Source organism: Eubalaena glacialis, chromosome 3, assembly GCF_028564815.1.
Source record: "Eubalaena glacialis isolate mEubGla1 chromosome 3, mEubGla1.1.hap2.+ XY, whole genome shotgun sequence".
Taxonomy (NCBI): domain Eukaryota; kingdom Metazoa; phylum Chordata; class Mammalia; order Artiodactyla; family Balaenidae; genus Eubalaena; species Eubalaena glacialis.
In genome coordinates, this window is record NC_083718.1 from 189,767,932 (window position 1) to 189,780,904 (window position 12,973).

At 46.6% G+C, this 12,973-nt stretch overlaps 1 protein-coding gene across 6 annotated transcripts in view; it reads right to left on the reverse strand.

The window, feature by feature from the left end:
- CAMTA1 (calmodulin binding transcription activator 1) overlaps positions 1-12,973 on the reverse strand; it is an 898,980-nt gene that overhangs the window by 356,291 nt on the left and 529,716 nt on the right. The window contains exon 7 of one of the 6 annotated variants that reach the window (XM_061187135.1): positions 12,204-12,252. The exons of the other annotated variants lie outside the window; for them this stretch is intronic. Coding sequence (XP_061043118.1) covers positions 12,230-12,252 — 23 coding nt within the window. The 3' untranslated portion in view covers positions 12,204-12,229. Of the gene's footprint in view, positions 1-12,203; positions 12,253-12,973 lie in introns of those variants that run through there. 6 annotated transcript variants of the gene reach the window in all.

Here is a 12,973-nt window from a genome sequence, read left to right on the forward strand (position 1 = left end):
GACAAGCAAAAGCTAAGAGAATTCAGCACCACCAAACCAGCTTTACAACAAATGCTAAAGGAACTTCTCTAGGCAGGAAACACAAGAGAAGGAAAAGGCCTACAATAACAAATCCAAAACAATTAAGAAAATGGTAATAAGAACATACATATCGACAATTACCTTAAATGTAAATGGATTAAATGCTCCAACCAAAAGACATAGACTGGCTGAATGGATACAAAAACAAGACCCATACATATGTTGTCTACAAGAGACCCACTTCAGACCTAGGGACACATACAGACTGAAAGTGAGGGGATGGAAAAAGATATTCCATGCAAATGGAAATCAAAAGAAAGCTGGAGTAGCAATTCTCATATCAGACAAAATAGACTTTAAAATAAAGACTATTACAAGAGACAAAGAAGGACACTATATAATGATCAAGGGATCAATCCAAGAAGAAGATATAACAATTGTAAATATTTATGCACCCAACATAGGAGCACCTCAATACATAAGGCAAATGCTAACAAACATAAAAGGGGAAATCGACAGTAACACAATCATAGTACGGGACTTTAACACTCCACTTTCACCAATGGACAGATCACTCAAAATGTAAATAAATAAGGAAACACAAGCTTTAAATGATACATTAAACAAGATGGACTTAATTGATATTTATAGGACATTCCATCCAAAAACAACAGAATACACTTTCTTCTTAAGTGCTCATGGAACATTCTCCAGGATAGATCATATCTTGGGTCACAAATCAAGCCTTGGTAAATTTAAGAAAATTGAAATCGTATCAAGTATCTTTTCCAACCACAACACTATGAGACTAGATATTAATTACAGGAAAAAAACTGTAAAAAATACAAACACATGGAGGCTAAACAATATGCTACTAAATAACCAAGAGATCACTGAAGAAATCAAAGAGGAAATCAAAAAATACCTAGAAACAAATGACAATGAAAACACAATGACCCAAAACCAATGGGATGCAGCAAAAGCAGTTCTAAGAGGAAGTTTATAGCAATACAATCCTACCTCAAGAAGCAAGGAAAATCTCAAATAAACAACCTAACCTTACACCTAAAGCAATTAGGGAAAGAAGAACAAAAAAACCCAAAAGTTAGCAGAAGGAAATAAATAAAGATCAGATCATAAATAAATGAAAAAGAAATGAAGGAAACGATAGCAAAGATCAATAAAACTAAAAGCTGGTTCTTTGAGAAGGTAAACAAAATTGATAAACCATTAGCCAGACTCATCAAGAAAAAAAGGGAGAAGACTCAAATCAACAAAATTAGAAATGAAAAAGGAGAAGTAACAACTGACACTGCAGAAATACAAAGGATCATGAGAGATTACTACAAGCAACTATATGCCAATAAAATGGACAACCTGGAAGAAATGGACAAATTCTTAGAAAGGTATAACCTTCCAAGACTGAACCAGGAAGAAGCAGAAAATATGAACAGACCAATCACAAGTAATGAAATTGAAACTGTGATTAAAAACCTTCCAACAAACAAAAGCCCAGGACCAGATGGCTTCACAGGAGAATTCTATCAAACATTTACAGAAGAGCTAACACCTATCCTTCTCAAACTCTTCCAAAATATAGCAGAGGGAGGAACACTCCTAAACTCATTCTACAAGGCCACCATCACCCTGATACCAAAACCAGACAAAGATGTCACAAAAAAAGAAAACTACAGGCCAATATCAGTGATGAACACAGATGCAAAAATCCTCAACAAAATACTGGCAAACAGAATCCAACAGCACATTAAAAGGATCACACGCCATGATCAACTGGGGTTTCTCCCAGGAATGCAAGAAATTTTCAATATACGCAAATCAATCAGCGTGATACACCATATTAACAAATTGAAGGAGAAAAACCATATGATAATCTCAATAGATGCAGAAAAAGCTTTAGACAAAATTCAACACCATTTATGATTAAAAAAACTCTCCAGAAAGTAGGCATAGAGGGAACTTAATGCAACATAATAAAGGCCATATATGACAAACCCACAGCCAACATCCTTCTCAATGGTGAAAAACTGAAACCATTTCCACTAAGATCAGGAACAAGACAAGGTTGTCCACTCTCACCACTATTATTCAACATAGTTTTGGAAGTTTTAGCCACAGCAATCAGAGAAGAGAAAGAAATGAAAGGAACACAAATCGGAAAAGAAGAAGTAAAACTGTCACTGTTTGCAGATGACATGATACTATACATAGGGAATCCTAAAGATGCTACCAGAAAACTACTAGAGCTAATCAATGAATTTGGTAAAGTAGCAGGGTACAAAATTAATGCACAGAAAGCTCTTGCATTCCTATACACTAATGATGAAAAATCTGAAAGAGAAATTAAGGAAACACTCCCATTTACTACTGCAACATAAAGAATAAAATACCTAGGAATAAACCTACCTAAGGAGACAAAAGACATGTGCGCAGAAAACTATAAGACACTGATGAAAGAAATTAAAGATGATACAAACAGATGGAGAGATACACCATATTCTTGGATTGGAAGTATCAACATTGTGAAAATGACTATACTACCCAAAGCAATCTACATATTCAATGCAATCCCTATCAAACTACCAATGGCATTTTTCACAGAACTAGAACAAAAAATTTCACAATTTGTATGGAAACACAAAAGATCCCGAATAGCTAAAGCAATCTTGAGAAAGGAAAACAGAGCTGGAGGAGTCAGGCTTCCTGACTTAGACTATACTACAAAGCTGCAGTAATCAAGAAAGTATGGTACTGGCACAAAAACAGAAATACAGATCAATGGAACAGGATAGAAAGCCCAGAGATAAACCCACGCACATATGGTCACCTTATCTTTGATAAAGGAGACAAGAATATAATGGAGAAAACACAGCCTCTTCAATAAGTGGTGCTGGGAAAACCGGACAGCTACATGTAAAAGAGAGAAATTAGAACACTCCCTAACATCATACACAAAAATAAACTCAAAATGGATTAGAGACCTAAATGTAAGGCCAGACACTATACAACTCTTAGAGGAAAACATAGGCAGAACACTCTATGACATAAATCACAGCAAGCTCCTTTTTGACCCACCTCCTAGAGAAATGGAAATAAAAACAAAAATAAACAAATGGGACCTAATGAAACTTAAAAGCTTTTGCACAGCAAAGGAAACCATAAACAAGACAAAAAGACAACCCTCAAAATGGGAGAAAATACTTGCAAATGAAGCAACAGACAAAGGATTAATCTCAAAATATACAAGCAGCTCATGCAGCTCAATAACAAAAAAACAAACAACCCAATCAAAAAATGGGCAGAAGACCTAAATAGACATTTCTCCAAAGAAGATATACAGATTGCCAACAGACACATGAAAGGATGCTCAACATCACTAATCATTAGAGAAATGCAAATCAAAACTACAATGAGATATCATCTCACACCGGTCAGAATGGCCATCATCAAAAAATCTACAAACAATAAATGCTGGAGAGGGTGTGGAGAAAAGGGAACCCTCCTACACTATTGGTGGGAATGTAAATTGATACAGCCACTATGGAGAACAGTATGAAGGTTCCTTAAAAACCTAAAAATAGAACTACCATATGACCCAGCCATCCCACTACTGGGCATATACCCTGAGAAAACCATAATTCAAAAAGACACATGCACCCCAATGTTCATTGCAGCACTATTTACAATAGCCAGGACATGGAAGCAATCTAAGCGTCCACTGACAGATGAATGGATAAAGAAGATGTGGCACATATATACAATGGAATATTACTCAGCCATAAAAAGAAACAAAATTGAGTTATTTGTAGTGAGGTGGATGGACCTAGAGTCTGTCATACAGAGTGAAGCAAGTCAGAAAGAGAAAAACAAATACCATATGCTAACACACATATATGGAACCTAAAAAAAAAATTGGTTCTGAAGAACCTAGCGGCAGGACAGCAATAAAGACGCAGATGTAGAGAATGGACTTGAAGACACGGTGAGGGGGAAGGGTAAGCTGGGACACAGTGAGAGAGTGGCATAGACATATATACACTACCAAATGTAAAATAGCTAGTGGGAAGCAGCCACATAGCACAGGGAGATCAGCTCGGTACTTTGTGTCCACCTAGAGGGGTGGGATAGGGAGGGTGGGAGGGAGACGTAAGAGGGAGGAGATATGGGGATATATGTATTCATATAGCTGATTCACTTTGTGATACAGCAGAAACCAGCACACCATTTTAAAACAATTATACTCCAATAAAGATGTTAAAAAAATAAAATAAAAGGTGTGAAGAATGAAAAAAAATACCCCAGATTTTCAAAATAATCCACAATGAGTGTTATAATTGCTAAGGGAGGAAATCTTATTGGTTGTGCCCATCTTTTCACATCAGCCCACCTCCTGGGTGGCCAGGCTGGTGATTTTTAAAAATATGGAGGTACGCCATTATCTTTTGAAGTCTACCCAATTAAGAAGCAAGCTCTCAGCTGCTTACATTTAAAGCGAATACTTGGGCTTCTCTTATTCTGGTTTCAATTCCCCAGCATGCGACAGGTCAGCATCATCAAATGCCCACCTCCATTGTAGATCCAGAGACCATCAGCAAGAGGAGGGCACTGAGAGACTGTCTAGGTCACTGATGGCCCCTCCATTCTAAAGGGAAGTAACCTGAAGATCAGAGAGGGAGAGTGACCTGTTCAAGGTCACACAGCAAATCAGAGGCGGAAGAGGGACCAGATCCAGGACTTTGGTGCCCATTTCTCTTCCTAATTCCCAGTCTCCAAGGAACATGTTCTGACTGTGGAGTAAGAGTTCCCCAGGGGCTTTCAAACCCTATCACCATTAACCCCACTAAAAGCCAGCCCCACATTACCCCTGCAACCAGCCCTTCTTCAGTTTCACTCCCAAATGCAATTGCCAGCCGGGCTGGTCCCTGGATTCTCTGGTGTTGAGGGATGCACCGAGGGGGAGGCTCCAACAGAGAACGTTCCTGCACACCTGAAACACCTGCTCAGGATCCAGAAGTCCTGGAGTTTCTCACTCTCCCCCTGTCTTTCCACGGATGCGATGCGATTCTTCTCAGGTGTTTGGGAGCAGAAGGCAAGTAGGTCAGTTACAATATTTTACCCAGAACAACTGACTGGAGCCCATGCTTAAACAGTCAGCTAGAGACGACAGCTCCCAGGCATTAAGCACTTATCACGTGCCGGACCCCGGACGTAATGAACTGGATTTAATCTTCACAGTGAGGGATGGAGGTCCAAGCAGCTCACTCAGACTGGGCGTGGGTTTGAGCCAAGCAGGCAGATTGGGAGACCTCATGGTTCACCCGGCTGGCCCACCAAAGAGCGAGGGAGATGTGGAAAGTGAGGCATGGGGTTTAAAAACAATGTTCCCACGGGTATGAGGCTATGAAGTGGTTTCACCCAAATCACTCTGAAAAGCTTCTAAGCACAATAAAAGGGCTCTCAGGATGCTCCCACCATTGCTGATACATCAGAAACAGCACGGCAGATCATGGGAAAGCGGTTAGAAACACTGTTTATCCCCAAAGGGAAAAAACAGAAAGGAAATCAACTCCAGATAGATTCAGAATTAAACCGTTAACATCAAAACCTTAAGAAAAGTTGTGATGAACATCCATCTGACTTTGAGACAGGGAAGGATTTCTTTCTTAAAGAAGATTAAAAAGTGCTAAGTGTGAAATAAAATATTGATAAATGTGCCTATATTAAAAGTAAGAACTTCTGTTCATCAAAAGATATCTCAGGGCTTCCCTGGTGGCGCAGTGGTTGAGAATCTGCCTGCTGATGCAGGGGACACGGGTTCGAGCCCTGGTCTGGGAAGATCCCACATGCCGCGGAGCAACTAGGCCTGTGAGCCACAACTACTGAGCCTGCGTGTCTGGAGCCTGTGCTCCGCAACGAGAGAGGCCGCGACAGTGAGAGGCCCGCGCACCGCGATGAAGAGTGGCCCCCACTCGCCGCAACTAGAGAAAGCCCTCGCACAGAAACGAAGACCCAACACAGCCAAAAATAAATTAATTAATTAATTAATTAATTTTAATAAAAAGGATATCTCAAAGAAACAGAAAAGCTAAAACTGGAAAATAAAAGATATTTGCAATATATAAAAGGGAGAAAGGATGAGTATCCATTAAATACAAAGAATTCTTACAATACGAAAGAGACAACCAAGTAGAAAGATGGGCAAAAGACTTGAACGGGAAAGAGGAAAAACACATGGCTGATAATTTTAGGAGGAGATGTCTCACCTTCCTTGAGATCAGGGAAATGCAAGTAAGACTATGGCCAGATCCAGCTGATAGCTACTCCACTGACACCAACTAAGGACCTGACATGGTCTGCAGAGGGTGGAGAGTTTGGGAATCATTTGTGCATTGTGTGTGTATGTGGGTGTGGGGGGAGCCTGTCAGATGATGGGATCACTTGGGTTAACTTGTAGAGATGAGGAGTCGCCTGTCTTATGGGATCTAGTGAAGATAAGCGCTTCTGCTACTCCTCAGAGAGGTGAGATCCAGTTCCTCTGCCCTTGAATCTGGTCTGCCCCCTTGTGACTAGCTTCATCAACACAATGTGATGGGAGTCAGACTCCCATCTGAGTTCTGAGACTTTGGGGTTGACCATAAAAAGCCTGCAGCTTCCACCGGGCATCTGGAAAAACATGCTCGAGGGACGAGGTGAAAAGACCATGTGGAGAGGTCCTGGGCTCCCCAGAGAGAAGAGGGTCCAGGCCAGCCCCAGTGCTGTTCGTAAGAGCAAAAAGCTAGCAACGACTAAATGCCCATGGGCAGGAGGAAGTGAATTGTGGCAGAGACCCACAGCAGAATACTATACAGCTGTGGAAATGAGTGGGCTCTGGCTACACACACCATAAATGGGTCTCAGCGACATGAGGTTGGAAACCAGGCAAATCTAAACAACGGATTATTTAGGGATATACGTATAAGTGATGACCGGAACAATAGGGAAGGAAATTTAAGCATGAATTCAGGATTGTGATGATCTCTGGGAGATGGAAAGGCAGGGGAGGGTTGGAGCCTCCCCCATGGAGCACAAAGGGAGATGCATTCATTGTTATAATGGTTAAGCCAACCCTCAAAACCAAACAATAATAGTATGTCGTGAACTAAGACTATCTAATCCAATTACTCAGTTACTCTACTTCGCCCTGTTTTAAAAGCAAATCCCTCACTGGACAGAACCAGGGCCCTAGTTCTACATGACCACAGGGGGATGGCCAATATGACCCAGGCTGAAGCCTCTAGCTTTAGGTGATGGAGCATGATGTGTCATCAATCACCCCTAGGTGCCACACACACCACAGTCGAGGAATTCTGAGCCTAGGAAACGTGCCACCGTAAAAGGCAGCCTTCCCCCACACAGCCCAAACCACTCGGAGTCACCGCACCTCGTGTTTTATTTCACAATCGTGTGTCTACCACTTAACACAGAAAGATCTGACTGAGAAAAGATGATTCCTGAAAGGGAAGTCTGGGGTTTTATTATACCTCTGGGCTAGATTGGGCGATCTTTGAAGAAATAAGGTCGTACCCTTTTCATTTCCTATCCACAGGACAATATTTTAGCAGCGCCCAGGGTCAGGGAGAAGGAGCCCAGGGCCCAGCCATGTGCTGCGTGGTAGGAGAACCAGCGCCCACAGAGTGCAGGGGTTTCAGGCCCGCAGAGCAGCAAGGAGACCCGAGTCTGACTGATGGTCCCAGGGAACGTGGAAAATCTCTCTCAGAGCACAGGCGTGGGCTGGTGGGAAACCGCCGGGGAGGTGGACAGCCAACCTGTGGCCAGCTGGGGCAGGGAGTGCTCAAGCTCCGGTCCGAGACGGCTCAGTCTTCGGCCCCCTGAGTTCCAGTCGAGGCTCTCCAGGGACCTGCAGCGGCACTTGGACAGCATTTTCCCTTCCCTTTCCTTCTCCCCGAATCACCTCCTATTTCCAAGACAGAGGTCGAATTACCTGTTTCCTAATGAGGCTCCAGCCCCGCGTTCTAGGAAGTGCTACAGGACTTTAGGAGTGCGGGAACAATCTTCCAGGTCACCAGGGCCACCTGCTGTGAGCGCCGTGAGTCATTGCTCCCCACCCCAGACCTCAGTGCCCTCCGGCCCACCCCCTCCCGGCAGCCCAAGCCCACTCCCCCAGGCTCAGCGGGTTCCGAGTCAGTTCCCATGCAGGTCACGGGTTAGCAGGGAAAGAACTCGAATCCTGCTGCCCTGACCCCGGGCTGGCTCACCAGGAGCCCTGGAACTGCAAGAGGAGCAGCCAGCTGGGTCGGTGCTGGGAGGGCGGATGGGCCTTACCTCCCACCCCAGGAAGCCCACGGGTCCTCCTGGGCTCGGCACCTGCCTCGCTGCCTCTGGACAGGCCATGGAGCCTGGAGGACTCTGAGGTCACCTGGCTGCAGCAGCCTGCCCTCCCTCTGGGCCATCTGAGACCTGCAGCCACTCCAGAGATGGCCCTGACGTGGCTCAGACAGACGAAGTATCAATATATCGTGCGCCCAGTTTCCTGATGAAGGGACCGCTCTACGGCCCACTTTCCTCCTCCATACAAGAGTTGATGACGGCCTATCTCATAGGGTCAGTTAGTGTGAAGATGAAACAAGGTAGGTGACAGCTCCCAGGACAGGGCAAGCACCCGCTCAACCAAGTGCTTCCAGCATCATTCAGCATCGTCGCTCCTGCGATCTGCCCTCCCGCATGAGGACACCGGTGGCTGGAGGGAGCCCAAAGGACACCCAGGCTGGGTGCTTCCCGGGTGGCCAGCCGCGCAGCGCCTTCTGAAATTTAATTCTGCTTCCCGCCTGGGCCGTGAACACCGCATCTCATTTCTGCCATGGAGAAAAGACAGTCACGATTCTGAGTTCTGGGGAGAAAGAAAGCACTGGACCCTGGCCAACCGGCCGGACCCAGCCTGTCTGAAGATAACGCACACACAGATGATGTTTACGGCAGAACAATCACGCCGACATTAGGCTGGTGGCAGCCGCGGGAAACCCAGGCTGGCAAACGCGTTCATCGTCGCTGGCAGGGGAGCCAGCTCCAAACTGGGCAAATTCAGGGGGAGCAATGGGCGCCCCTAATGAGAGCTCAGCTTATTCTTTGTTACCAGAAACAATCCCCGACCTACTTTGTTTGCTCCTAGATGACAAAGGGAAAGGAAATGTTCTCATTTCACCGGACACGATGACAGCTGCTCCCCACCTCCTGGAGGGGGTCCCGTTCTGCTCAGCACACACGGGCTGGTCACCTGTTTCTGCCGGGGCGGAGGCAAGAGGTGACTTTGCTTCTCTTCCTCACGACCCCTCTCCCCCCCAACAGCCAGACACTCCTCAGCACTGTCTCTGTGTCCTTGGGGACTAGCTCTCTTCCCATTCCAGACCACAGGGCTGCCGAGGCCTCCACCCAGCTGACAGGCAGACCTCCACCTGCCCGGGTCCAGGACCCAGAGCTCAGGGGGCAGGCTGGCCCGCAGCCCTATAGGAAAAGTTCCACCTCCAAGACCATTTGGGGTCGATAAGCTGGCGTCCTGAGAGAGTGTGATAGACTGCTGACAAGGGTGGGCCTCCGTTTGGCCCGAGAAGGAAGGGTTCCCAGGGTGACAAGGACCCCAGCCAATCACCCAGGCCACACCACGCCTTATCTTTATCACAGCATTCACTCCCTGGGTTTATAGACTATGTACGCAATTGTTCATGGCGGGAGCTCCTTGAGAACAGGGAGTGTGCCCTGTTCTTCACTGAAGTCCAGTGGCCTAATTCATAGCCAGGTGCAGAGCAGGACCTGAGAATGTTTGAGAATGAGGCAGTGCAGATAGATGGAGGGATGGATGGGAGAATACATGTATGGATGTATAGATGGATGCACGGATGGATGCATGGATGCATGGATGGATGGATGGACGGATGGAGAGATGGGTGCATGGATAGATGGATAGATGGATGGATGGATGGAGGGAGGGATGGATGGATGGATGGATAGATGGATGGATGCACTGATGGATGGATGACAGCTCATTGGCTGCCTGTGGAAGAAAGCAACCATCCAGAAAGGGTTATTCCTGGGCCTTCCCTTAGTCTTGACCTCTCCGCAGAGATATGTCTGTGTGTCTGATAGGGATACTGCTTCATCCTGTTGCCCTGGGGGAATCCAGCTGAATGAAGCCCTTCACATGCCATCTCCTGGACACAAGTTTAAGGGGGAGAGACAGAATATCCAGCCTCCCTCCAGTCTCATCTTCTTTAAAAGGGAGTCTTTCCAGAGAAGAGAAAAGGGCAATCTAGAGCAGGGATGGCAAACTATGGTCCCTGAGCCAAATCCAGCCTACCTTGTTTTTGTAAATGAAGTTTTATCGGAACACAGCGACATCCGTGTGTTTACAATTCCATGGCTGCTTTTGTGCCGTAACAGCGAAGTTGAGGAGTTGCCACAGAGACCATACAGCCTGCAAAGTCTAAAATACTGACTCACTGGCCCTTTGCAGAACAAGTCTGCTGACCACTGGGACAGTATTGTTTGGGTCCCTGGCACTGACCGTGGGACTTGAGTCAGGCCCTGAACATCTACTTCTCACTCTGTCTGCTGGAAAAAAGACAGAAAATGAGGATGCCTGGAACAGAACAGAGTGAGATGATCAGTATGAAAGGGCTTGGACAAGAGGAAAAACAAAACAGAACTCAGAATGGGCAAATAGAGCAGGCCAGGCTATGGAGGCAGCAGGCCTGGGTTTGCCTCTTAGACCTGCCACTGCGGGCAGGACACTCGACCTCTGCAAGATGATGACAGTAATTCCCACCACAGGTTGCCTTCTCAGACAGGTCTTCCCTGCCAGCTGTTCTGAAATGGTCCACCCGCATCTGGACTCTATCCTTCTTTTTTCAAAAACAAGTTTATTGAGATATAGTTCACTGACCATTCAGTTCACCCATTTATTTATTTATTTTTAAATAAATTTATCTATTTATTTATTTATTTTTGGCTGTGTTGGGTCTTTGTTGCTGCGTGCGGGCTTCTCTCTAGTTGTGGCGAGCGGGGGCTACTCTTCGTTGCGGTGTGCGGGCTTCTCATTGCGGTGACTTCTCTTGTTGCGGAGCACGGGCTGTAGGCACGCGGGCTTCAGTAGTTGTGGCTCGCAGGCTCTAGAGTGCAGGCTCAGTAGTTGTGGCGCACGGGCTTAGGTGTTCCGCGGCATGTGGGATCTTCCTGGACCAGGGCTCGAACCCGTGTTCCCTGCATTGGCAGGCGGATTCTTAACCACTGCGCCACCAGGGAAGCCCCCAATTCACCCATTTAAAACACACAATTCAGTGGTTTTGGTTTATTCATAGCCTTGTGCAACCATCAGCAAAATACATTTTAGAATACTTTAAAATTATGTTTAAAATTGTGATAGAATACACCTAATGTGAAACGCGCCCTCTTGCCCATTTTAAGTGTGCCGTCCACTGGCGTTAAGTGTGCCATCTACTAGCACTAAATGTGCTGTCCACTGGCGTTAAGTGTGCCATCCACTGGCGCTATGTGTGCCGTCCACTGGTAGTATGTGTGCCGTCCACTGGCGTTAAGTGTGCCGTCCACTGGCGCTACGTGTGCCGTCCACTGGCACTAAGTACAGTCACGTTGTTTGCAACCATCACCACCACGGCCCCATCTGTTTGTTCTACTTTTTTTTTCCACATGGCACTTACATCTACCCAAAAATAAACAATATATTTATTGTTTATGGGGTGCCTTTGCCGTGGAAACCCCATGAGGGCAGGCCTTGGTCTGGTCCACTATCCCCGACACTTGGAATAGCGTTAGGGACCTGGCAGGTGCTCAGTAAAGATCCACATAAATGAATGAACGATGGGTCAGCGTATCGAGCGCATCACTGCACACACGGCGTACTTTACGTAAAGGCTTAGGGATGTGTCTGGCGCATGGTCCACACTCACATAAAGGCAACCAGTTCCGGACCCACCAATCGCACCAGTGCCTTCGTGCAGCATCCCTGGCCCCTGTGAGCAGCCTTCATCCCTCGTTACCTGGAGTGAATGTATACGTAGTGTGGCCATTTGCATACAGTTGTTCCACAGGAGAGGGTGTGCTCTTGTATTTTCTCTCCCGAGTCCTTCCTTCTGGGCCCTAACAGAGGGCTGGCGGCTGGGAGGGTCGCGAAGCAGGAGGGTCAGCAGCAGAGCCCCCAAAACTCTGGAGGAGGGGTGACACGTCATCCCTGTACTCGTCAGGGTTCTCCAGAGAAACAGAACTAGCAAAATACATACATATATAGAGAGAGGGATTTCTTTTAAGGAACTGGCTCGCGTGATCATGGCGGCTGACAAGCCCAAGATCTGCAGGGCAGGCTGGCAGCTCAGGTGAGACTTGCCATTGCAGTCTTGGGTCGGAACCCCTCGGGGCAGCAGCCTGGAAACGCAGGCAGGGCTCATGCACTGCCCTCTGGAGGAAGAGTTGCTTCTTCTCTAGGAAATCTCAGGCTTTTTCTTAAGACCCTCAACTGACTGGAGGAGGCCCACCCACATTCTACTTCCCTCAGAGTCTGTCGGTTTCAATGGTAATCACATTTACAAAATACCTTCATGGCAACTGGTGTTTGACCGAAACCTGGGAGCCACAGCCTCGCCAAGTTGACACACAAAACGAGCCATCACAATCCCAACTGCATGTGTCCTGTCCCCTCCTTCAAGTCCTTTTTACCCCCTTGCAAAGGAAGAGGGCCATGTGGCGGTCTGAGTGGACTCCCGGTAAAGGCGGCAGAGAGGACACAGGCCCTCGGCGCCCATCCCTGTCACCAGGCCACAGGCAGCGGTCAACCGGCTCTAGGCCAGGCCTCCGGGACTGCCGTGTGACTGTGGACTTGCCAACAGACTGCTCAGGAATCTGTCATAGTCTGCGTAAACAACCACCCAGA